Source organism: Gavialis gangeticus, unplaced genomic scaffold, assembly GCF_001723915.1.
Source record: "Gavialis gangeticus isolate Ggan-Ray unplaced genomic scaffold, GavGan_comp1, whole genome shotgun sequence".
Classification (NCBI taxonomy): domain Eukaryota; kingdom Metazoa; phylum Chordata; order Crocodylia; family Gavialidae; genus Gavialis; species Gavialis gangeticus.
In genome coordinates, this window is record NW_017729033.1 from 73,146,937 (window position 1) to 73,173,605 (window position 26,669).

A 26,669-nucleotide genomic window follows, 5' to 3' on the forward strand; every position below is an offset into this window, starting at 1 on the left:
TTTTTTTTTTTTTTTTTACTTCAGCATTTCTTTGAGGGTGTTGAAGCTCGTGTGGCACAAGGTGTAAGAGAAGAGGAAGTAAGTTATCAATTAGCTTTCAATAAACAAGAGCTACGAAAAGTTATAAAGGAATATCCTGGTAAGGAAGTGAAGAAGGGATTGGATAATCTGTATAAGAAAGTTGACAAACATCTTTGTGAAGAAGAAAACTTACTTCAGGTAATATTATAGCAAATATTGGATATAAGGAATAATTTTACACTTCAGATTTGTTTTTATGTGTGTGTGTGTGTGTGTGTATAATATGTATGAACATTTGGCAGCTGCATGGAGTCTGTTCTCTAAAGTGGAACTGTATATGAAAATAAGGGGAAAATTAGTGTAAGTTGGACCATGGGAATGCTGCATAAACTTACAACTCTGTATTAAGAGCATTCCAGGAAGGTTATTAATAAATAAATACTGTACTTTCCACCTCATAAATGTTACCTTTGCCTTTTCCCACTTACGGGATGTGTTTGAGCTTCAGAACTATCTTCAGGGAAATTCTGGCTTTCAGGAGCATGCCTGCCCTCCTTGGAGGACTGAGTATGTTGAGAAGAGTTTTGTAAAAGGGCTCTTGCACATTTTGAAAGACCTGATATTGATCAGTGAGGGAGATGAGACCAAATTAGATGGACCATCCGTCTGAACAGGAGACTACTACTTCAGCACAGAACTTATTTACAATTCATGTTATCTTTTAATACAGTAATTCTTGGGGCTTAGCTATGGGATTTTTGTGTTCATTTGGCTTAATTTTGTTTTTATTTGAAGTAAAAATCTAGTATTTCTTTTTTTGAGGAGGCAAAGCTAAGCCACTGCTTTGAGGGCTTCGGGATGGTATTTCATTATTTGCTTGGTTAATAACAGAATATTTGTCCTTAACACACTATCTATTTTGCAATAATAAAATATTTTAATGTTGAGGTTTTTTGTTTTTTTGAAACAAGACCAACCCCCACACTTTCTCTTACCTCATGATGTTTTGGTAGAAGTTTTATAAAGTTTAGACTCATAGACTGTTGAAGAATGTTTTTTTCTATTTTAAGGAACAGCAGTTTTTGCCTCCAAATTAAGTGCAACTTCATTGGCAATGTGTAGGGGGTGCACACAGGTGCACATGCACCCCAGGGTTGGTGGTGCACCCTCTAAAAGAAGTGCCGCCAACACCGCTGGTGGTGCGGGCGGTTGCTGCTTGCTTTTCCTCCCCTGCCGACACTTCTGTGGCTTGCCTGCGGGTGGTCACCATGGTCCCCCCCCCAGCCTCCAGGGCACATGTTGTTCATGTGTAACTTGCTCTCAGTTCACTTTTGTTGTTGATTAATTTCTGCCTTTCCAAATTCCCCATTAACTACTGAAAAGCATAAAGCTAAAGTCATGGTTACATCTATACCTCAATGCCATTTGTCCTTTTCTAAACATTTTGCTTTCTACTCTGACAGGTTGTATGGCATTCTATGCAAGATGAATTTATACGCCAATACAAGCACTTTGAAGGGCTGATAGCCCGCTGCTATCCTGGGTCAGGTATTACTATGGAATTCACTATCCAGGACATCTTAGACTACTGTTCCAGTATTGCACAATCTCACTAATTTCTACAAAGAGAAAGATAAGCTAACAGGAAAGCTTGTGACAGGGGAAAAAAAAAAATCACGCTCTTATAAATGTTACTTGCTTTGCAAAGATGGAATTGCAAGCATCTTCAGCTGTCCTATAAATGTATATTTATACTCCCATCTCATGTGTGTCTGAATGTAGAATGAAAAAAGTAGCAGTATTGCTTTCGAGTGGGTAGTAGCAATACTTTAAAGCCATGAATTCCACAAAACACTTCAGATACTATTTTCTTCCTCCTTTATGCATATGTTTATTTATACTTTTCCCCCCTCCTAATGGCAACTACCCTTGTAAATGTGTAGCACATGGAAATGACACTACCCTCCTATCTTCAATAGTACTTTATGTCATGGAAATTATGTAACCATTAAAAGATTGTACAGACTTTTTTTGTCTCTGGCTGTAATATGTGGATGTGGCATTAATCCAAATAAAATGATAAATTCATGTTTTGAGAAGGTAATGTGTCTGTGGTTGTAATTCTTCAGTAAAAATAATCTGTTTCAAAGGATGTGTTTACAATTCACTAACTAAAGGACTTTTCATTTCAAAGCAGTCACTATGCTTCCCTGCAACACACGCAGCTTCATTGATGAAGCTGTATGGCCTGGGGGTTGCCTTCATCTGTAGTGGGTGGGCATGACCATCTACCATGGTCCTCGATTGATAGGTATATTGACAATGTTTCATAGAAGCAGGACATTGGCAGCAGTTGTTCGCTTGCTTTACCTGCAGCAGGTTAGGGTTTTAGGTCAGGGTTGATGGTAGTTTTAGGAAGTTTTCATTACGGTTTGGATAGAGATGATCCTGCTTCAACAGGAGGTTGGACTAGATCAGTACTTCTCAACCTTTTTTTGTACCAGGACCCATTTGTAAATATCAATGACCAGTCCTGACGCAGGGCCCCTCAACTCCTGACCTGCTGCCCCCAGGCCCCTGGTGTGTGGGGCAGGAGGGGGGCCCAAGCAACACCTTGCAGGCTGGAACTCTGCCAGCCTGCAAGGGAAACACTATCATTTCCTACATTTTTTCTTCTTTAAAGAACCCATTTTTAAAGTTTGTTCATGACCCTTTCATATATTCTTGCAACCTACAGCTTGATAAATGCTCGACTTGGATGACCTCTGCCCTACTTTGATTCTAGGAGGCGTTCGGGGACACTGCAGAGCAGTCTTGCCTCTATTGCAGTAGCTCACAGGCTGTGTACATTCATAGAAGTTTTGAGAGACTGTGTGCTAGCAAAAACCTGCTTGCATATCAACTTTGAATTCAGCAATTATATTCCTAGGAGAGAGGTGGGCAATTTATAGTTCACACAGGGGAATGATCACCTGTCTCTAAAAGCTTTTATATCGAATAGTTAACCTATGGGAAGGGTGTGGTGAATAATTATCTCTTTATGGATCACCTACCTGCTGATATGTCCTGTTGGCAAAGCTGACTATGAAATTGACCACAACCCTGTCCAAGCAGGCAGGAGGTGGCCTGCAGACCCTGGCAGTTGACCCTCCCGTGGCAGCCTAGGAGTCCATGCACCCCCCTCTGCAGCAGGTGGGGCAGGTAGTGTCCACAGCTGACAGGTGAGGCACCTTGGGGGCTGCTGTGGAGACATAGCTCGTGCTGCACACAGCTCTGCCACGGACCAGTTGGCCAGCTGCGCGCTGCTACTAGCAAGGAGGCCGTGACCCTGGTGCTCCGCGTGCTGAGACATCCGGGAGTCCCTGCCCTATTTCTGCAGAAACCCCTATTCTGCGCCGGGCACTGCCGCCTCTTCCCACCAAACCAGGCTGTAACGAACGCAGTCAAGGAGGCTCCGCTCACGGAGGGAGGGGCCTGTGTTGGCCACACCTCCAGGGCTGCGCTGCGCGGGGGTGTCGGGAGCAGGGGGCGGGGCCGTGGGGCAGGAGCTGCCGGGAGGTCGCAGCCCGCTAGGGGGCGCGGCGGTTGGGAGCGCGGGCAGTATTGCGCGTGCGCATGCACGGTTGCTGCGGCGACGCTCGGAAGCGCCGGATGTACCGCGCGCCATTTTCAAACCGCCGGCCCGGCCGCGCGCGCAGAGGCCTATAGAGCCCGCCCCGAGCTGGTGAGTGCGCGATCAGTGTCACACCCGCTGCCTCTACCAGAGGCCGCGGGGGAGGCGGCTCCTGTTCCTGGCGGGGGTTGCCGCGGGGCTGCTTGTCGCGCGTCACAAGCAGCCTGTGCGCGCGCAGTCGCGGGCCTGAGGCAGAGCCCGGGGGCGGCCGGCGCCCGAGCAGTGAAGCCACCGCAGCTCCGAGCCGGCTTTGGGGCGCTTCCTAGCTCGTTCATGTGGGTCCGTGAGCTGAGCGGAGCGGGGCGGGGCGGGGCGGGGCGGGGCGGCACCAGCAACTCTGGTGCGAAGCCGCCGGGCGCTGTTCTGGTTTTAGGTCTCGGGGTGCAAGGCTTTTCCCTGAGAGAAATCCCGCCGCTGGCCACGGGGTGAAGCCGCGGAGGAGGAAGACCCGGGCCTGAGCGTTGTCCCAGAAGCACTGGGAGGTCTTCGCTCCGCAGCCTTTGTCCCCCGGGCTGGCGCAGAGCCTGTCGGTTCGGGGTTCTTCGTCTTGGAGGGCAGAACTCGTCTCCCGGTGCACGTGGACTTTTAATCTTGGTTTAATTCTCGTGTTCCCGAAGGCCACGAGCCTGCACAAAGACCTCTCCTGCTATTTCCCCTGGCCTGTTGTGACGGAGCTGGTTTTCAGCCAAATGCTATGAAAGCTTCTTCATGTCCATTCTCGCAGTTATTTTTTGAGGAGATATTCTAGTGCAAGTATCCGTGAGTGTTAGGGGGTGAAGAATGAGTAGGAAAGCAGCCAGGTGCCCAGGGCAGTGGGTTGCACTGGGGGCAGCAGTGACTGCTGACTGCAGCTGTGCCCCTGGAAGGAACTTGCAGCTGTAATGGCAGCTGATGTTTTTCTGGCATCCCCTCCCCTCTGCCGGCAGCACCAGAGGTGGATGTTCAAGTTCCACCCTAACTATGTGGCTAGTGATCAGTGTGGCTTCTTGCAAAGTATGTAGCCTGTATTTAGGCTACTGGATCCCAGAATTTGTTCAAGGTCTTGGGGCAGTAGTCCATACGTATTCATTTATTTCCAAAATCAGGTGTCTTTTGGACTCTGGGCATACAGCTAACTGACACCATTAGCAACTTCTTTGAGGAGTGTAAATACTACACCAAACAGCATGATGTAGTTTCCAAACAATTATTCATGCTGCGGCTCTCTGCAGTTATACCCTGGCATTTAAACTGCTGTTTCTGAGCAAACAGGAATTTTCTGAGCCTTACTTGGTATTGGACCCTTTTCCGTAAGGATTTCAGGACATGTAACAGGGATTAGTTTGGTGGCACTAATGACCTCATATATGGTGAAGGGTCTTGCAGTTATACTCTCACATCTGTTATGTCAAAAGATATTTAATGAACATGAGAGCCTTCTGTCCAGCCTTGGGCACTACAGAAATTTATGGGCTTTCTCATTATGGTTGTTCCTTTCGGATTGGAAGTTAAAGTTGTGATGGCTACCTTCAAAGCCCTTATTTGTGAAGCTCCTCATCATTTTTCTTTTATTTGACATTTATATGGAATCATTCAGGGAGATTGTAACACACTAAAAAGCAGAAATTATTAAGGACATCTAGCACTATCTTGCATGCGTGTCAAAAGCAAATACTGCATCTCAGTGGCACTATTTGCACTCAAGAAGCATTTGGATTTTCAGTTAGTTGAGGCGAAATCCTGGAAATATTTGAAAAGACCGAGTGCTGACAGACATGGGGCGGGGACGGGCCCTCATGCTTTAGAGGGAGCATGTTAATTCAACCCGACTCTGCGACGCCTGTATAGATTGGGGCGCTTCAGCGGGGCTTTTTGGTACTTTTATGTAAAGCTAATTCAATCAGTTATTAGATAAAAGTGCCAAAAAGCCCCACTGAAGTGCCTGATCTATACAGACGTTGGGGAAGCCGGGTCCAACTAACACACTGCCTCTTCTGGGCATGCGCTGGACTTGGCTCGGGCATGCGGAGTTTAAAGTAAAGCACTGGGTTTTTGGCAGGTGGGTGGTTAATGTCTGTAAGGAGCAACAAACATTTTAAGATGAGAACGTTTTTTACATTGTTTCTATCTTCTCAAATTTTGTGTGTTTTTCATTAGATCTCTGTGAGAGATCTGTATCAGGAAAACCTGACCTTTTCTAATTGTGGCTGGCAAAAAATTTCCTCCTCGTTGGATTCAGACTTAGCTACACTGATCCAGATGATGTTCAACTCCAGCCTCAAATGTAATAACTTTCTAATTTGAAAGTGACACAGAAAAGAAAACTCCTGCAGTTGGTTCTGAATAGATGCCCATCTGCTGAGAAATTCTGACTAGCAAGACCAAATTACTCACCCATTTGCTTTCTTCTGTGGTTCCATATTGGGTACCAGGTCAAATTCAAAGTTGCGGTTCCTCTTCAGAGGCCTCCATGAGATTGTCCAGGGTTACATGTACTGGGATTGTGGACTTCGTAATAACTGTAATCTGTCAGAAGTATGGAACTCAGCCTCCAGTGACTGTTTCATGTTGTGTTTGTTTTGTTTGCAAACAACAGAGACCCTTTTTTTAGAAACTAGCCCACAAATCATGTTCCTGGAAGAGATAAAATAACCATGATGTTCAGAAAAAGCGTAATCTTTTTATTAGGTGAATGCTAAGCAGTCTTCCCAAAGCTGAGGTCTAACTGACTAGAGGAGGACAAGGCATATATGCCTCATTTCTGGAAAGTGTTCTGCTAGCTCAGTGTTAGAATCTAGATAAATATGGTGAAACTGTGCAAATAAGGGCATTGTATGGCAATTTTCTTACACAATTTTCAGAGAACTTACTAATATTTTCTATTCAAAAAATAAGTTTTTTGTTCTGTAACTCTGCTTCATAGGATAATACTATATATACTGTGTAATCTTTTACAGGTCATTTACTTTTTCAGTGTGGTACAACCATCTTTGAAGTGTGTTCATGATGACCACAGCCGCAGAACGCAAATTTATTAACCTCCGGAAACGGCTAGATCAGCTTGGCTACCGGCATCCCCTGGGAGTGGAGAGCCTGCCTCTGGTGGAAAAACTCTTTAGGTATCTAGCCAAAACAGAATTTTTTAACAATCATGTTACTCAAGTTGTATATATTATATAATTATAAAGAGCAGTGGAAAATAACATTGTTTGAAAATCTTTTTCAGAATAAACTATCCTAAAAAAGATTTCTTAAACAATGGGGTCATCTTAAATTTTACTAGAATTATTAGGATAGTTCCTCCACGTATTGATAGACTAAGAAAAATCTTATTACCTAACTTCTGGAAAAAACAGTCACCGTAGAAGCCAGTGATCTGTTCTAAAGAATCCTATGTGAATTTAGTGAATGAGATGTCTGAAATGAGGCTGACAATTAAAACGGACATGTTCACTCAGTTTCTGTTTGATTTTTGTGTGGGTAGAATATTTACTACATCCGCTTTTACTTAAGTGTATCATGGTATGCAGAAAACTAATTTAACTAGGTAGTGAGCAACAAGGATACCTTATTCCGCCTTCTACAAAATCCCAGCTTTGATGCCATAAAGGAGATATGAATTGGACCTAAAGTCAATCTAGTCCAATATTCTGTCTCTGATAGTGGGCTGATTAAATGTAGGGTTAAGAACCCCACTATAGTCAGAAATAGAATGATCTGCCCCTCTTCATTATGTTTGATCCTCATCTCTAAGGCCTCATGTATGCTAGTGTTCTGCTTGCAAAATCTTTACATATATCTGAAGTCTGCCCAGAACCATTCTTCTGTTACCATGCCTCTTCCAAGGAAAGCTGTCTCTTCAGCTGACGGAAGGTGCAAATAGACACGCTTGCACCTTCTGCCAGTTTCGTGGTCCCTTTAACTATTGATACCTTCCCAGGGTGTACTGTGCACTCTGGCATGCTTGCTAAAATGGAGCTACCAAAAACATGGATATGTATGAGTGGCAGCTTCTGTCTGTCACCAGACAGACTGCTTCTGTCTGTCATCTGTCTGTCACCAGACCTTCTGCTGGCAGAATGAACAAAGTCTGATAGTTGGATTGGCTTTAAGATTTGAACCATAAGGCTTAACTTTCTTTCCAAAACGTTTTTCATAATGAATGATGTTAACTAAATATCTAATATCTGAATATCTAAAAAAAAAATGCCAGTTGTTTCTTAGATCTTGTTAAATTCTTCAGTTTAAGAACTTTCTTCAGCAATGAGTTTCTCAATTTATGTTGTTTGAATGCAAGAATAATTCTGATAATTCCATATTTCCTTTTACCAGCTTTGAAATTCCTGCCTTTTTACTGGAGTATTTTCTTTTTCTTGTGGATAATATGAGATATTGGTCATAGAAATTCCAGACCTGCTTACTGTATCAAAAAGGTCAAAGGTCTGTCTGAGCTAACATCCCATTGTGTTAGTGTGGCTAAGGCATGCCAGATTCTGTAACCAATGGCACATAAAGGATTTGTGTGGCTATCATCACATCCAGACACTTTTGCCTCTCATCTGATACAAGGTACCCATTTATATTTGGGTCAGCTAGTGATGGCCTTCTGCAGGAGTCAGGAGAGAGGCTTATACATGGACCCCTGGAGCCATAGCGAGATCCCTTAACCACTCCCTTATTGTGCCCCTTGCTTTCTTTATTATTTCATCTATGTTTTAGTTGTGTCCCCTCTTACTTCCCTATTTAAATAAAAGTCTTTACACTTTCTCTTTCCATGAGTTTTTCCAAATCTTGATTATTCTCATTGCTTTTCTGTGCAACCACTTTGGTTGTAATATCTTTTCCCAGCGAGGGCCAGAACTGCAGAAAGTATTCCATATGATGTTGCATCATTGATTTGGGTGTGCATATCTGTAAGTCTAATTGTATTCTACATGTCATTCACTATTGCATTCTTTATGCATTTTATGCCTTTTGTGGAAGAAACCCACTTTTCATTTTTAGCCTTGTTGGACAAAAGCAGTCTGTTTACCCACAATTTGTACTTTAAATGAGGAACATGCAAAGTCGTAATTGAAAAGACCAAAAACTTTAAATTCATTTAGTCTACAAAGAAAGCAGTGCAATGTGTTTCATATTGAATAATCATTGTAAGCAGTGAATGTTAATGTCTGCCATGTTTTAGTAGTGTTGAAGTGATGTTGCTGTGATGGTTCAGGAAATATGAGAAGTAAGAATCCAAAATGTGGAAGTTACCAAAATTTGCTGTTTATAATGAAAAATCCAGAGTCTAAAAAAAAAAAGTCAGACTACATAGTGACATCTTCTTCCAACCTAAGCTTGTGTAAGAAACATAATATCATTCTCTTATGTCTTGTTTTTATTTATGTATGGAGTTTTACACAAGTTTTTGTTCCATTTGTTACTTAGTTCAGCTATATTTGTTTCTCTTCCAGAGGCCTCAGGAAGGATACTGTGATACCCAAAAGCTTGTCTGTGTCTGTCTGTTGGACCATGCAGTTGGTCCATTAAAAGATATCACCCGCAAGAATTCTTGCCTCTTGCATATTAAATAATCAAACTTGAGTTCTGGAGTGTTCTTAGAAAAGGGACCTTACAATAACCTGATTTGACTGAGTGCTAGAAGCTTTCCTTGTAAGATGCCCTTTTTCATATTGAATATTTGAGAAAGCTGAGTTTAAAACAATGTGCTACATGCTCTGCTGTATTAAGATTTTTTCCTCTACACTTATGGCTTATTTTAGGAAGAAAATTAATCATACATTTTTTGGCCTTATAGGCACCAGATATATTGATGACCTCTTGTTACGGGATTCTCTCTAAACATCTAATGGCATTATCATGAATAATCTTCATTAAAAGGGAGTAAGAAAAGGAAATCAGTTACACTTACAAATTCTTTTGCATTTGCTTGTATTCCTATCTTGAAAACTTCATTGAACTCCTGTCAAATTCTTATAAAGGAAAAAAAATACCTTTACATGTGTTCTGGAATGTATGTGCCTGTCTTTAATGCCAGGAGGGAGTTTTAAAAACACAAATCTATGGTCGTTTTCATTTTTTAGGAAAAAAATTCTGGTAGGTAAAACATACATGCTAGAAATAATTTGAAGTGCCACTTGTCCTTTTAAGGACAGAATTAACATGTAGAGCTGTTGTTTTCAATTTGTTAGGATTTCTGCCTTAATTTAGTCTGTCAACTATTCCTTGGTTTCAGTGATCTTGTCCATACAACAGAGAGTCTACGCAGCGCAAAGTTATCTGCTGGAAAAATTGAAAAGGAGTGCAGCAATTTTGATGCTATTCTGGAACCTTATAAAGCAGAGAATGCTAAACTTACCAGAGAAAATAATGAACTACATTTAGAGATACTGAAACTGAAAGAACAATCTGATCGTCATGTAAGAGGTAATTTAAAAAAAATTCCAAAGATAATTTATAGTCATTCTGAATCAGATATATTCAAGGCTATGATTGAGGAGACTTTTATGTATGTATTTAACTATAAGTGCAAGTGTGGTCCCATTGACTTTAGTATGTTTGAAGGATTGAGGCCTAAATGTGTAAACATTTGTTTTGCAATCCAGAGGCTTTTGAATTTGAACAGTATCACATATTGATCATGTCAAATTGTACCTCTTCTGAGACGCACTTACAAATTAGAAAAAATACTTAATTAAAATATCAGGGATATAGCTGTTTAAAATACAACTTTATTTTGGGACACGTTTTGTCCTTTTGTCATTCCAATTTATAATCTTTCTGTGTTTTTATATAACAATTGCTCCTTTTTCAGATAAAACATATTATTCTCCCTCTCTGCTTGAACAGTAAATCCACCTTAGAATCTGGCAGTGAAGCCTATTGTTCCTCGTGGCCCATCATAGCAATTCTGTGTTTTGTCCTCTAATTTCTAATTGCAGATTCTTTTAGTAATCCAGTGTTTCATGTGAGGATGAAGATAATCTAGTTTGCTTTTATACATCTATATTCAAATGCTGTATAGAGAAGAAAAAGTATTTTAGTAATTCAGATATGTAGAGGCACTGGGTGCCAAGAGCAACACTGTGGGGTCAAATAGCCATTCCAGTCCCTTGGCTAGCGAGTTGCCTCAAAGGAACCTCTCCTTTGCTTCCACTGCTCCTATAGCAAAGAGGCAGCTCTTTGCTTGCAGCTCAGGCTGCTGCCTGGGGACTGGTTCTGAGGTTCCAACAATGGCTGGCAGCACCAAGCAACCCACAGGGGGAAGGATGCATTGCCCCCGGGGTGAGCCAGGCTAGGCCTACAACTGTGGCTGCTTCCTCAGTACTGGGACTGGTCCCTGGGCACAGCAGCAGCTTACAGTCTGTGGGACAGTTCTTGCATCTGTTGCCTACCCTGCAAGACTATTCCCATGGGTTCTGTGGCCAGAAGAATGACTTGTATTCTAGTCATAGGGGCAGGGCTTCTTGCTGCAGCTGACAGAGCATGAGCAAGAATCTGCATTCTGGCAGCCTAGGCAGCATTGCTGAGGCCTCCAGCACTGTGGCCAGAATGCTGGCTCTTGTCAGTTTGCTAGCTAGGTGATCAAGCTTCTTGCCATGGCTGTCAGAGCACAGGCAAGAGCCTGTTTAGCAATTGCGGTGGTACTCTGAGGCTCCACCCTGATTCATGGCAAGCAGAGAATCAAATGATTGGTGGGACTGAGCAGAGAGCAGTCCTTGGGTCTGTGACAAAGCCACCCCCCTGTCTAGTCCCACTAGTCAGCTGAATTGGCTGTGTGGGCTATTGGGGAGTCAGCCTTGGAGAGCGGGGAAATGAGAGCAGAAGACTATGGGATGGATACTGGATGGATACCCATATCATGCTATGTGTACAGGTGTTACATGTGGCTCTAGAAAATTTTGGTCTGTGGAAAAGTTGTTGGTGGAAAGAGCAAACGGTTTGTCACAGAACTGGCATATTTTCAAGGAGAAACCACTTAAATGACCTTTTAAGTGGTTTTAGCACTTTTTGCAGTGCTAAAAGCATGTAATTTCTTACTAGAAATGGAATGCCTGTCCATAGTCTTTGAATACATGATTAAGAAGCCATTTTTTCGTTGTCTGTTTTCAGAATGAAACTACATTTTTAGTTAAAGTATATTCATCCTGTGGTAGGAAGTAGGTACATGTGACTGTCCTGAAAATCAGAGCTTTAACAGCTGACTGGTTACTTACAAAGTAATGAGGTAATTTAAAAAAAAACAGGTAATTTATAGTCATTGTGAATGTCAAAACTAAGCTGTATTCAGGGCCCTGATCAGGGTTACTTGTATGTATGCATTTAATGCTAAGCACAAGCCAAACATTGAATGAGTTGGAACAATTGATCAAATTATAAGCAAGGTGCATTAGGCGCTTTACAGTGGAATAAAATGCATAATTTAAGCTACATATTTTACTTGTATGTATAATTAAAAATGTTTGCTATGGTTCCTGAGATTAAAATATTATCTGTAGAGTTGTCACTATGCTTCTATTATGTTCCTAGTGTTCAGAGATAAATTACAACCGTCCTGGAAAGCTATTTCCAATATATTTAAGATGCTTGCCAGCCATCTTTGCCTCTGCAGCTAATTCAGTTAATGTAGTCTTACATTTAAAAACATATAAGGTATCCTGAAGATAGGAGAGATTCAGATCCTCTGTATCCTATTTTTTGTTAAAAAATTAAAATGAAAAGTGTAACTGGCAATAACAGTATTCTGATACACTGATAGATCTCTTATTTTCTCTTTTCCTATCCCAATGGAAAATAAAGACTCTTTTTGGTCTTGGTATAGACCAGTAGTCAGCAGTGTTTCCTAGCATTGGGCTGGAATGATCCAGCTCAGGTATGAGAGAGGCCGATGCTAGTACTCAGCTGCTCCACCTTCCCTCCTAGTCCTCCTGAATGCTGCCATAGTCCAACTTCACTAGTTGGATTCACCCCACGGGCTGTAAGTTGCCAACCCCTGATATAGGCAACTTAATTTTCCCCATGGATCAGCGGTTCTGAACCTCTTTCAGTTTACATACCCCTTGGTCTCAGAGTGAGACTTCACGTACCTCTTAGGAGTGATGTTTTCGGTGTGAGGTTGAGGCATGCAGCAGGAGTAGCAGGTTTCTGCGCACATGCGCATATTACAGCAGTAAAACCCCAGCAATTTCAAATTGTCAAGATTTTTTTAGGCCCTTCGTCCTGTGTTAGACAATGTATGAAATATAGGACACGTACCTCCTGCTGAGGCTTCATGTACCCCCAGTTCAGAACTGCTGCTATAGATGAAACCACAAGCTTAATAGATCCTCTAGAATCTCAGAACATTCTTGATGGCCCCTTGCTTTTGTTTTTGGTGGCATAGATATATAGATACTACATGTCTGGAGGAAACTGGATGTGGTCATGATGTGCCCACGTCCCAGGTAGCTGTTTTAGTCTGGCATAAATTAGACGATCCCTGCAGCTTCTCTATAGTTCCAAGGGAACAGTCCTCACAGGGCAGCCTTAAGAACAAGAGATTGCAAAACTGTGCTTGGCGCAGTTTGTCAAAAGCAGCAATCTCCAGGAAATACACCAGTGACCTTTACCTAAATTGCTATTTTTGTGTGGATCTTTATGTTCTTATAAAGTTGTCACATTCTGGAAAATGAGATCAGTCTTTCTTATACCAGTATTTATGCTACTAACCAATTGCCTGTCAAGAATGTTGGGGGAGAGGAGAGCAGGCGGGGACAGAGCCCCCCACTCCGGGCTGCTGCTTGGGGTCCAAGCCCGTTCTCCCCCTCCCTGCCGCAGCGACGGGGGGAAGGGAGGAGTGGGCCCGGGTCCGAAGCCGGGCTATCGCGTGGGGCAGGTGTTGAGGAAAGCGGTGTGGCGATGGGAGGAGCGGGCTCAGGGCCAACACAGAGGAGGAGTGGGCCTGGGCCTGACAGCAGCTGTGTTGGGCTGGGCCCACTGTCCTTGGCCCCAGTGGGCCGACCGGCTTTTCCTCTGGCTTGGGCTCACCGTCCCCCCCCTCCCCCACATCAGGCTGGGCTTGGTGTTCCCCTCCCAGGCCTGCTCCCCTTTCCCCTATGTTTAGACCCAGGCCTGCGCTCCCACACCACGCTATCTGCAGGGAACTGGGGGGTGGAGAGCAGGCCAGGCCAGCCCTGCTCTTGCCACTGCCTCCGGGGAGCAAGGCGTGGGCACAACTGGCCTCGCTGCCACCCCACCCCCCATCCCCTGTGTCCCTACCGTGATGGCAGTGGGCTGCCTTCTGTCAGAACACTTCTTCACACTCTGATTGGCTGTTTGTCAGCCAGGTAGCATGAATAAAGTGTGACAGACGGACTAACAGACAGGCTTTTATAATATTTGAATTGGTAAAAATGCAGTTAGGGAGAATATTGATCTGTGTATTTTTTTACAAAGATTTGAAAGCCAGCTTAAGAAAAGTTGAACATGAGACAGCTGACTTGAAGTTTCTGAATAACCAATATGTACATAAAATTAGAACATTGGAAAAAGAGAACAAAGCCAAGACTGAAAAAATTCAGCAGCTTCAGGAGAAAAATCTGCAAGCAGTGGTACAAACACCAGGTAAGGTCTTTGATTGTGAAGCAGTCCAGAACTATTTCTGTTGCATCTTCAAACATCATGCAATATATTTTAATTTCAGATGAGGTCAGCTAGTAGTTGCTTCTTTTGGACTAAGTTAGCAGTCTCCCTATTTTTTAAATAAAGCATTATTGATGTACATGGTTCTAGACAAGCAAATAGCCACGGTTGTATGAATCATTTACAATATAAATAGGATCAATGAGGTAATAAACTTGACAACAGGTCATATGATGTTATTGGGGGGGAAGGGAAGAAGAAATGTCAATAAGTAATGAAGAGTCTAATTTAGCTACAGAGCTGATACAAAAGTTATTTTCATATTTGTTTACCTGTTGTTGTTGTTGTTTTTATTTGGATGCTTGCTTGCTAAAATAGAACACATCTGTGGTACAAGTTTTATTGAAAGAAGTACTTTTTGGGGAAAGATTTAAGAGATCTGAGTTACTTGGTTAATAGAAGAGGTGCAAAATTTGGCCCCTGTTGCTGGCTAGAATGAAACAAGGAGTCACTTCCCTCAGGCTAAAGAAGCCGTAATCCTTGACTAGTTTCCGTAGTGAAAGCTGGTAACTTTGGCAGCTGCTCTTCTGTTATCTCTCCCCTCTCTTGTGCCTCCTTCCTGTTATTTTTCCTTCCTCATTCAGTCTGGCTTCTTAACTATCAAAGTTAAAGGCCAATATGATGATGCTGCTGATTGTCAGTCATATGCCTAAGATGGCCTACTTCCTCTTATCATAAGCTTTTCATTGCTAAGGAGACCACTCAGCTCTTCCTAGCCATTGTCCTGAAATGCCTGTCCCGCTATCTGTCATAGTCTCCAAGTATAGCTCGCAATTTGTCTCCTGTTTCTGGTGAGGGCTCTTTTCTATGTTGAATGTATGGTCTTTACCTATAACTCACAAACTGATGGTTGGAATTTTCCATCAATTACATCAGAAAGTCTGGTCAGCTCTCCTATTTCTGGTAGAGTGCATGTACAACAACTCTCTGCATCCATCTCTTTAAGTTTTGTTTTTTGTGCCAATTAGTTTTCACCCCCAATTCTATGCCTCTGTGCCAAAAGCATCTTGTGTTCCTGTTACTGTTTATTTAATATGTCGCATCCTTGCTTGCAGAGGGAACTGACTTGCTGTTTTTCGTGGGCCAGGTATAAGTGCCAATTAGTGCTACCAAATGTCCATAACTCAGGTACACCTAGATGTGAACATACTTACATGCACAATATGTCTCGAAGAACAACATATATGGTATAGATGAGGAACTGGGTTTTGCGTTCCGTTTGTTGAAATAACCGGTCTTTTTGTCAACAGGATTCTTGTTAGCAAACTAGTAGGGCTGTGTGAAATTTTGCCTGGTGTTTTGTTCCAAAGCTGTTTTGATGCATTTCGAGCTAGAAACAGTGAAATCTAGAAACAAAAGCCTTTGAAAGAGCTTCGAAATGAAACAAGGGGACTCGAAATGTTTCAAAGTTTTGAAACGTTTTGAAGCCAGCCTACACCCAGCTGAAGGAAGAGAACCTGCACCCCCAGGAAGAGTCTGGCACATCCCCCCCAGCCCTCCCAGGGGTGCAGGCAAGCCCCCAGTCTGCCTGCTGGATGACAGGAGGCTGGTGATGCCGGCTGGGCCTGGTGGCAGCACTGATCTTCCCAGCACTGGAATAGCCTATGGGCGAAACGTCAAAACAGCATCGAAACAGCAAGACAGTTTCGATTAAATGAAATGGAACAGTGCTTTTGAAACAAAACAAAACTCTTAATGAAACACTGTTTGGTTGAAACGGAAGTCAAAGTGGAACGGTGCTGTTTCACACAGCCCTGCAAACTAGTACTTATAGAAACTGCTTAATTTGGAGGGAGTCGGGTTGTGTTAAACAGTAACAAGTTTTAGAGGTTGAGTTGTAGAACTTCTTCTATACATGTACTACATCAACTAAACTGATGTTAATTTGTTATAAGAATGTTGTGTAGCATGTATAATTTATCTTACTGGGATGTATTTCTAAGATGAAAAGGAGAAGTATCCCAGTTTAGAAGGACTTGAATATACATTTCAGTTTTAAGTAATAAGAATTTTACTTTTTTAGGTGGCAGGAAAAGAAATATTCCATTCAGACGCCAACGCATGCAGATTGACCAACCTGTCCCTCCCTCAGGAATAAGTTCTTACCCGGTTCCCCAGCCAGATGACCCTTATATTGCAGACCTTCTTCAAGTGGCTGATAACAGGTAATTTAAATACTTTTTTAAATTCTAAAGTATTGGTAATATTGTTGTACCAGAAAACATACATCTTCCCCCCCGCCCTTCAATTTTCCAGGAGTTGGATAGTATTTCAAGTCATTTTGCAGTGCCACTTATGTATTCACTTGATGTGCTAGTGTTTTGCCCTTTTAGTTCTTTATCAAGAAATGGAGAACTTGTTGGTAAATAACTCCTGTATGTCACAGTTGGAGATTCATCAATCTCTGTGTCTGGGTTTATCTGACTATTTAAAATGGAAATCCATAGCGTCAAAAATGTTCTGACCTGTTGTAGTCTTTTTAAGTTCTTTTCAATAGAAGAATGGCTCTGTTATTTTTTCATAGTCAAGAAACAAGTGAAAGCTAGGCACTGACATTTTCCAGCGTGTTCCCTTACTTTAAAAAGAAAAAGGTTGAGAGTGACCGCTTTGGTAACTTTTAACAATAATCTTTTATCTGATACCTTCCTGACATCTTTTAACTCACCTTCTTTTTTCTGTTGAGGCTTCTATGTTATACAAAAGGTTGAGAGGCACAGGGACCCTAGGGATGAGTGAAAACCCATGTACTGCTCAGCTAGGCAGCTCATGTGGTTTTATAACTCCTCATTTAGGTGGCACATGCGGTTTGGACAGATCCTGATGTTTTAACTGGTCCTGGGGCACAGGTGGCCATACTTTTGATTTAAGGCATGATGCAAACAAGCCACAAAATAATTCCACATTATATGTCATGTGAAATAACTTTGTGGTTTGTTTACTCTCATCACACATTAAATTGATTTACCTGTGTGGCCTGGTTACTAATTAAGGCATGATTAACCTGCTAATCATGTTTTAAATGTAACGTGTCAAGCACCTTACGCAGATGTTTTGGGGATCAAGAAAACAATAATATAAAACATTGAAACTCTTTATCTTGCTTTCTGATGTTTGTACTGAATTCTTCAATGAAGTGTATCTGAACAAATGCAGTATATATTAATATGTTTCAGAATCCACGAACTTCAGTTACAAGTAGCCGAATTGCAGGAAAAACTGGAAATTTCTGAACGTGGTGTGAAAAATTATAGCAAACAGGTACAATTAACGCTTTAAGATTCCCCAGTAGGAATCATTGGGATGGTCTAGGTATTACTTGTGTTTTTTATTACACAAGAAGAATTCTGTGTATTGACCAACACATTTACTTCGTATTATGTTGCTTTTATATTTCTGGATGATGTCACTAATGGTAAAATGGGATTTTTTTTAAACTAAGATATATTTCTACTACTTCTGTTGTGCTTGTATCAATTATTCCTTTAAATAATATATTTTAAGTGTTTTAAGCTAATTGATTTTAATTTTGTTTTTAATTTTTTTCTATTTATTTTCTTAAAGATTCGTTCTTAATGGATGGTAACTGTTAAAACGTTTTGATAAATATAACATTTACACTAACTTTGGCATTCAGGAAGACATGCAATAATCAGGAAGAATGCAATATCTATGCACATTTCTTTAAGAATCCACATCACTACATTAAGCTGTATAATTGTTTAATGTGGATATTCTCGCTATGTGGGAATTTTAACTAGAAGTGCTTATTCCTTACATGTATTCCTGCCCAGTTTCACTATTGCAGACACTAGGACAAAGATATAAAATGGGGCGTATCACTGATCTCTTCCGTTCCTTCACACTGTCAACAATGATAGACCTGGAACCTGTTTGGAACCATTCATAGAAGAGGAGCTTATTCAGTACTGGACATATATGAGGATTTAGATAAATTTTAGATACATTGGTAGTAATTAGTAGTGATGGGCTTTCAACCCACTGAGGATTTTTGTGGAGGATCTAAAGAATAATAGACTGTATTTCCTTCCCATCAATATTTTTATGATCTGATGAACATACTTGGTACCTTGCGTGTTCAAGAGAGTCGCTCTCCATCTAGCTGCTTGATTTGCGGTGTATGTACTCCCCAAATTAAAAAGCATAATCATAATAAATAGTAGTGCTACTCCTTCAGAAAGCATCAACAAGAACTATCAGATCCAAGTAAAAAACCATATTGATCCAAGACAAGGGTGTCAAACTCGCTTGGGGCCTCAGGTCAATCTGGACTGTGGGGCTCATCGCCAGCCAGATCCAGCCTAGGGCACTGGGGTGGCTGCCATGGCCAGCGTGGTCTGAGAGGTCTGGGGGTGGAGGTCTGCTGGCAGTGGGTCTGGAGAAGGGGTCTAGGATAGTGGTGGAAAGCCAGTCTTGTCACCTATACATAGCCAGCAGGGCCAAAGGCCTTGTTCTGTGGCAGGCCAATTTTTCATCAACTGCCAGTAGCTTAGTGGGCCAGACAGAACAGTTCTGCAGGCTAGATCTGGCCCAGGAGCTATATGGTTGACACCCCTGTCTTAAAAAATAGCTAGTACAAATTTTTTGTACTCTTATTAAACAAATGTGAATAAAAAAATGGAAATGTACTTATTGTACATAAAATATTGACTTTGTTTATGAAATGAAAGGAGAACTGAAGCTTTTTTTAAATAATAAAGAAGTAGACAAATTACAAATGTTTGGAAAACAAATAGTTAAATAACATTTCCCTACTTTACTTAAAATTGGGTATTAGTTAATAAGACTTCAGCTTTTTAATTCAAAGTGCGTTGTTTAAGGTGGGTGAATTCTCGTTTATTTTTGAGACAAAATGAATGCATTCTTGAAATATCTTTCTCCAACATGTTTTCTCTGAAGGAGACATAGTCTCAGCCATTTTTAATGCCTGAGATGGATATCCTCCCAGCCCTTATCTTCTGCTCTCCTTCCACCCATATCTTTAGTCTAAGTCTTGCAAATGTAAAGCAGCAAAAATATTTTGCTAGGACTGTCATGTCTCCTTGTATGTCATTTGCTAGGCTGGTTTCTTTTTTAATACATTCCTGTGGTAGCTTTAGCTCAAAAATTAGCCAGCTAGGTGAGTCGTGTATTCCATGAAATGTCTGTGATTCCTTTAAGGGTTTTTGTTTTTGTTTTTTAATCAGATCAGTTGTAAAAATGCTATCTTCCAGTTACCTCCAGCTAAGCTAGTTTTTTTGCTTTTCCTTGAGATAGGGACAGGGGGCCTGTCTAAGCCTTGCCTCAGGCTGCAAGAGAGGCAGTTCAGCACTGAGTGAGGGATTTGAGAAAGTGCACTAAGGCTGCTTGCAGTTAAAAAAACAAACAAACAAAAAAAAACAAAACAAAAAAATCCAAACAAAAACAAGACACACTTTACCAGACGAAGCGATGTGTTACTTCACTGCAGCTCTGCAGCATCTATGAAGGTCGGGTGCATCAGTGGGGCTTTGGGCATTTTTAGCTAAAGCCAGTTCAATCAGCTACTAGATAAACATGTCGAGAAGCCCCACTAAAGTGCCCAATCTTTACAGATGCTGTAGAGCCAGGTTGAAGTAACATGCTGATTCTTTGGGGCATCCATAGGTCTCAGTGAGGAAACATGCAGAGTTTAAAGTGCCGTTGAAAAAAATTTTTTTTAACGTTTGCAAGTAGCCTGGTTGCCTATGCATGTTTTGGGGATCAGGGAAAGTCTGTGTTCCACACTGACATCCCACATCCATTGATCAGACTGGTTAATCACTCCCTAATCTAGTTCCATTTGTAAGAGAATTAGTTATTAGGCCTGTGTGAAGCTTCAGTAGCTGATACAATTTGGAAGAGGTTCAGCTTGATTCACGGATAGAATCTCCAAATCCAAATCAAATTGGGAGACCAAGTAAAAACTCCAAATTAATTTGAAGCATCTGAATCGATTTGGAAAAAGCTTCGGAAAAGATTTGGCCAATTTGGAGATTCAGCCATAGACTAAACAGCCACCTGACAGCTTCCTCCAGCTGGTGAGTCTGTTGGGGTTGGGGCAGGGACTGGGACAAGCTGCCCAGCTGGGGGAGAGGGGCGGGGGGCCTGTGGGTTGCAGGTGCGGCAGCGCTGGGAGCAGAGGCTCTGCCCTGCTGCCACTTGCCCAGCCAAGGGGGATGGGGCAGGGTGTGGGCGCTGCTCACTCCAAGCAGAAGGGGGCAAGTAGCAGCAAGGCATGGCCCCTGCTCCCAGCACTGCTGTGCCCACATCCCACACGCTGGGTGGCAAGCGGCGGCAGGACAGAGCCCCTGCTTCCAGTGCTGATGCGGGTGTAGTAGCTCTGGGAGTGGGGGCTATGCCCTGCTGCCTCCTGGAGTGAGCTGTGCCTGCATCGTGCCCCCCCGTGCTGGCTGGGCAAGTGGCAGCAGAGCATAGCCTCCATGGCTCCTGCTGCTGAAGCAGAGGTAGGCACAGCCAAAGGAGTAGCAGGAAAAGCCCCCATGGCTGCTGTGGTCACTCGCTCACTCACTCCTATTGGGGCTTCTGCGCACTCGTGGCAGAGCCCCCCCGCGCAGTGCAGAGCAACAAGGATTGGCCCTTCCCCACTTGGCACCCACACAGCAGCTGCCCCATGACGTGTGTGCAGCATGGCTCGGTAGGGCACTGTGTGCTGTCTGGGAGCTCCATGGAGTGGTTCCATGTGTCAGCCAGAGCCTAGCAGCACTCCGTCCCAGCGGCCCCAGCTCCCAGACAGTGTGTACCACCCTGCTGAGCCATGCTGCACCCACGCCATGGGGCAGCTGCTGCATGGGTGCCAAGAGGGGAGGAGGCAATCCTTGTTGCTCTGCGCTGCATGGGGGGGCTCTGCCACGAGTGCCTTGAAGCCCCAGTAGTTGCTGCTGGAGCCGGTGAGTACAGGGCTTTTCTTTAATGCCTCCGCAGTCACTGGCCGCAGGAGCAGTTGCTGGGGACTTTGAGTGCTTTTGGCAGAGCCTCCCCATGCAGTGTGGGGGGCAGAGGGGACCCACAGGCATCACCCCCCCCGCCTGGCACCCGTGCGGCAGCTGCTTCATGGCACGGGTGCAGCGCGGCTTGGCAGGACACTGTATGCTGGGGTGGCTCCAGCAGTCAGTTGGAGCCTGGCAGCGCTCAGCCCCAGCAGCCCTACCTCGCAGGCAGCACACAGCACCCTGCTGAGCTGTGCTGCAGCCATGCCATGGGCCAGCTGCCAAGTGGGTGCCAAGGTAGGGGGGGTGATCCCCACTGCCCTGCGCTGCGCAATGTGGCTCTGCCACAAGCACCCAGAGGCCTCAGTCGCCACTCATGCAGCTGGTGAGTATAGGGGGTTTTGGGTTTTTTTTAAAAGTGATGGGGCTAGGCTGGGGCCAAGTGGGGGATGGGACTGGGCAGGGCAGCCATGGGGACTTCTCTTGCAGATTCCCCCACCCTGGGAGAGGTAAGCATAGCTCGAGGAGCCTCCTGGTTGTGCCTGCCTCTCCCCGGCCAGTCCAAATCACCGAATCTCTCTGAATTGGTGCCGAATCTTCCGAAGTTGTTTCAGCTGAATCGATTCAGGACCATCATCCGAATCTCCAAATTGAATCCCTGTCCTCCGAATCGGCCAAATCCAAATCAAATGCTTCCCTATTCACACAGACCTATTAGTTATACAGTCCTACCTCACACCAGTAGTTATGTAATGATCAGTTATTGTTTGTGAAGTGCTTAATTTCTTAGTTTAATTATTAGGAGAGCTGAAAGAGGACCTTGGAGAAACAGTAGATTAACAAAGTGGAATAAGTAGGAAATGAGAATGCTTTAGAGGTAGTTGTGGGTGAGGCAGGGGGGTGAGGTGAGGCAATACAAGGCAGTAAGGGACAGGACAAAAGGTAACAGAATTATAGTGACTGTGAAAAAGCCAACTAAATGCAGCCTTCCAAAGATATCAAAAATGATAGAAATTGTGTGAAGATGGAAGAGGTAGAAGAAAAACAGCAAAGCATACAGCTTTCAGGTTAGTGAATGTATTTTATTAAATGGATTTAAGGCTGAAAACTTGTAGGGAATAAGGTGGGGCTTTTGAGTGCTAAAATTAAGTTGATATTGCCAACTGTTTTATGTTTCTAGTTGAAATGGAGAGAAGACAGAACATACCTAAGTTGGGAGTAGGAGTTCCCAGTCTCTAAGATATCCTTTTAGACATTTTTTTTTAAATATCGAATTGGTTTTCACTCCTGTAGCCTTAAAATTGGGAATGAAGGGAGAGATGCAGTGAATCATTTTGATAATCCTAAAAATCCTAATGTCAGTTTTGTATAGTCCTTCAGTTTGATAGGATATGTGGCTAGGGAGAATAGTGGTAAAACTGTTCCTTAGATCTGTGTCAAAGTGTTACAGTTGGGTATGTGTAATGAGTAATCTAAATATCAGAATTACAACTGATTTTTTTTTGTTGACATTTTGTATTTTGGTTCACTAAAAAATCTGTAACAGTCTTAAAACATGTATTGCCAACTGAAACCAAGGTCATCTTAGTCCATGATGAAAGGCTGGCAGAACTAAACCTGTCTTCTCTTGAGACGTGTATCAGTGATGGAAAAAGAGGCTCTGGGGAATGGGATTTCTAGTCCACAGGTGATACACTTATCTGTTGCTTGCTCGCAATATCCTCTCGAGAACAAATATTTATAATTTGACTCTCTTGTAGGCCATAGATATATCTATTATTCAGCAGTTCTTTACTACTAAGAAGGAGATAGGGAACTCTTTTTTTCTGTTTTGAGAAGATGTAGCCTGTGGCTCTAAGCAAATGAAGCAGGCAAAAGCTTCATGTTCTTGAAATATCCACTGCCTTTCCTCCAAACACTTCATCTTCTGTTTAGATCTTAATTCATGCAGAGTCAATCCCTTCTGTGTTTCTTGAAATGGATTTTTTTCTATTGGCCTTGTTGCATCACTTCCCCAAACACCACGAACTAAACTGATGAAAGCATGCATTCAACATAATTGCATCCACACTAGAGATTTTGCTGGCAAAGCAGTGTCAGATATCCCAGGTGATCCATGTATCCTAGTTAAAATTTGTAAAGTAAACCTCACTTATGATTTGTTTGGAGATAAATAATCGCTTAAAAGGAAAAACTGTTTTCTCTCCAAAGGTCGAAATGAGAGACCAAGAAATAGAACGTCTAGTATTAGCATTGGATGGTGGTCGCTCTCATGATATTATTTCTCTGGAATCTAGAAGTAAAAGCAATGAGAAGCTTATTGCCCAATTAAATTTGCAGGTAACATTTATTATTATTGAGTTCAGTTTATAAATACTAGCAACCTATAAGATGATTTGTAGCTTTTCTTAAAAACTGTTTATGCTGGGAACAAAATCAACTTAATGAAATGTTAATGTAACATTTTTAGTCTTTTGTTTTGCAAATATATTTTCAGTTGATTTAATTTTTTTGTAGAATAGTTTCAGTCTCTGAGGGCTCTATTTGTAAAAACGTGAATCACTTTTTTAAAAAAGGTAAAAGTTTATAAATTATCTGTATTTAATAATCACTGAGATTTGCCAGAATACACAGTAGAAATGGAATAGTAGGCTGATAATGATTTAGGAAGGTACAATGTAGGAATTTATGTAAGATTATTGTTTCTGTTAAGCTACAAAGTTCATTTTGAATTTGCAGCTTGTTTGTTTTTTCTGTCTTTTTACCTTTATTTGATTCTCTACCACTAAAATGAAAATGCTCTAAACAATAGGCTGACTGCTATCCAGAAGAATTGATTTATTAACAAGAGGAGTTATCCTGCTATTAGGGTCATCCAGTAATGATCTGTGATCAGGATATCTCATGATACAGGAGGCTGTAAAGTTATTAATGGAGACTTATTGTAGGATAGGGCTCTCTAGTTGGCAGCTCATAGACTGCATGTGGGCCAAAAAGGGTTAATTTGTGGCCCCAGTGCTCTCACTTAGCTACTACTCTGGTTGCAGCAGCATGTTGTGGTCTCCAGGCTCTCCTTCCCTCTTCCAGTTTCCACTGCCTGCCCCTACCCTAAAAGGCAGGGCACTGTAGCACAGAATAACCTGTGGTACCCAGGAAGCCTGTGGCAAGGGAGCTGAAGGTAAGGGTGGGTGCTCACCGTGTTTTGACCCCTTGAGTAGATTTGAGGGTCTTAGGCTTTCTTTTGACAGCCCCTGTTCTAATGCAAAATGAGTCCTTCAAAGGAGTGAATGCAGAAACAAACTTTAGAATTCTTCAGTTGCTAGCAAATGAAGAAGAAACAGTATATAACTAGATGTACTTTTATGGTCCAAGCAAAAATGAGCACTCTTACAACTTAAAACCTCTACATCTTAAAGTCCTAAGAATTTCTAACAGGTGGGCAGCCTGTTAGGGAGTATTTATCCAAATTCAGAAATTTAGTTCTAAGGGACATTGGATTTTCATTACATCTACAGATGGGAACCACAGCAAAGGTTGCCAAAGAAGCGCATCTCAGAGTATTGAGTCCTCTTTTCCCCCCCTTCTCAAACAAAGGCTTATGCCATTACTTGGTAGAAACTTCAACAGATGTGGTCAGAAAGAAGGTGTTCTAGTGTCATTCTGTTGGTCATCTAGAATTTACTGACCTGAACCCAAAATCAATATCCATGTCCTAAGACTAGCTAGGCCTTTCAAAAAGTTTCTCTTGCTTATGACCGGTTCTTTTTCCACTGCTTCTCATAGCCCCACTTATGCTAATATGGCCTGTCTAACTTAAAGTTAATACAGTGAAAAGCCTATTAAAGCTACTGTAATGCAAGCTGAAAGGAGTCTAGCTCAACACAAAGGTCTACAAGCACCAGGGGGTGGGGCGCACAGTGGTGCCACCCACACAGTGGGCAGTCCCTAGTGGCTTAAACAATCTTGCTGGAGGTGGTCATTTTAACCAGCTTAAGCTGGGGAAAGCTGCTCTGGAATCTAATTGGAATCTGAGTACTCTCATGGACCTCCTCAGGGGAAGAATAAAATTGAAAAATGGGTGTTCCATTCAAGATGTTGTTTTATAAATCATTTGACCTCTTGTGCCTTATCTTTATATAAAGTGCAGTGTTGGTCAAACACTGATACACAATGGGCAGATGCCCTGAAGAGTGAAGTATTAAGAGTTAAGGTGTTTGCTATTTTCTTGAAGCCCTAAGGCAATTGATACATAGTACTCCATTTCTATTATGCTGTGAAAGAGAAGTTGGAAATGTTTCAGAGAAGCTAGGGGGAAGAAACAGTGCTTCAGCCCACCGAGACCCAGGGAAGTCCAGTGAATTGGGACCAAATATGGGTTCCTGTTAAGGTGAGAGTATATTAACTCTCCTTTTATTGGTTTTCCAATGGGAAATAAACTCATTCTGGAAGGCTGTCATGAAATGCTACAGCCTTAACTCCGTATAAGTCCACAGTTTTGCTTATTCATTATTATTATTGTATTTTAAGAATAGGAAGTACCACGGTGTTTTTCCCTTTTTAAATAACGCTTTAATGAATAAAGGGGTGAAGGTTGTAGCTGTGTTGGTCTAAGCACATAGGCAGACAGGGTTCTTTGGGTGAGTCTGATATCTTTCATTAGACCGACTTAAATAGTTGGAAAATAATTATTAAGCAAGCTTTTGGGTTCAAAAACCCTTTGTCAGGCTAAGGAAGTTTCTGCAATTGGTGTGTGCTCTTCCTGGATGGAATGAAAAGTAAAGAAGCCAGAGACTGGTCTGGTATGCATACAAGACAGGTAGTCAATGAAAATTTAGATTGACTCCTCAACGACCTGAGAGACCTGCTGGGGGGTGGGGAGAAAGAAGGGGGATGAATAGTGGAGAGATACTTGGGGAGTCAGATGTCAGGCAGGTTATAATGCATCATAAATCCAATGTTTATATTTAGTCTATGATTTTTAGTATCCGGGAGGTTGATAGTTTCATAGTTTCATAGATTTAGGGTCGGAAGGGACCTAGTAGATCTTCTAGCCCAACCCCCCACCAGGGTGGGAGAACAACAAAACCCCAAAACAAAAACAGGACTCAAATGAGTCCAGCCAGGTAGGCATCCAGCCTCTTCTTAAAGATCCCCAGGGTAGGGGCCAGCACCACTTCCCTTGGAAGTTGGTTCCAGCTCCTAGCCGCCCTAACTGTGAAGTAGTTTTTGTGGATATCCAATCTATACCTCCTCTCCATCAACTTGTGCCCATTACTCCTTGTTATGCCAGCGGGCGCTAGGGGAAACAGCGTCTCCCCCAAACCCTTCTGGTCCCCCCTAGTGAGTTT

General features: G+C 42.5%; 2 protein-coding genes across 8 annotated transcripts in view; both read left to right on the forward strand.

The window, feature by feature from the left end:
• LOC109303880 (exocyst complex component 1) overlaps positions 1 to 2,125 on the forward strand; it is an 86,448-nt gene extending 84,323 nt beyond the window's left edge. For all 6 annotated transcript variants that reach the window (XM_019526242.1, XM_019526241.1, XM_019526240.1 and 3 more), the window contains 2 exons: positions 25 to 219; positions 1,485 to 2,125. In XM_019526242.1, the coding sequence (XP_019381787.1) occupies positions 25 to 219; positions 1,485 to 1,637 (348 nt within the window). In that variant the 3' untranslated portion in view covers positions 1,638 to 2,125. The remainder of the gene's footprint in view (positions 1 to 24; positions 220 to 1,484) is intronic.
• A 1,514-nt stretch (positions 2,126 to 3,639) lies between these two features.
• The window catches only part of CEP135 (centrosomal protein 135), a 108,548-nt gene continuing 85,518 nt past the window's right edge, over positions 3,640 to 26,669 (forward strand). For both annotated transcript variants that reach the window (XM_019526429.1, XM_019526430.1), the window contains exons 1-7: positions 3,640 to 3,745; positions 6,631 to 6,792; positions 9,912 to 10,102; positions 14,111 to 14,278; positions 16,380 to 16,521; positions 17,530 to 17,614; positions 23,533 to 23,661. In XM_019526429.1, the coding sequence (XP_019381974.1) occupies positions 6,677 to 6,792; positions 9,912 to 10,102; positions 14,111 to 14,278; positions 16,380 to 16,521; positions 17,530 to 17,614; positions 23,533 to 23,661 (831 nt within the window). In that variant the 5' untranslated portion in view covers positions 3,640 to 3,745; positions 6,631 to 6,676. The remainder of the gene's footprint in view (positions 3,746 to 6,630; positions 6,793 to 9,911; positions 10,103 to 14,110; positions 14,279 to 16,379; positions 16,522 to 17,529; positions 17,615 to 23,532; positions 23,662 to 26,669) is intronic.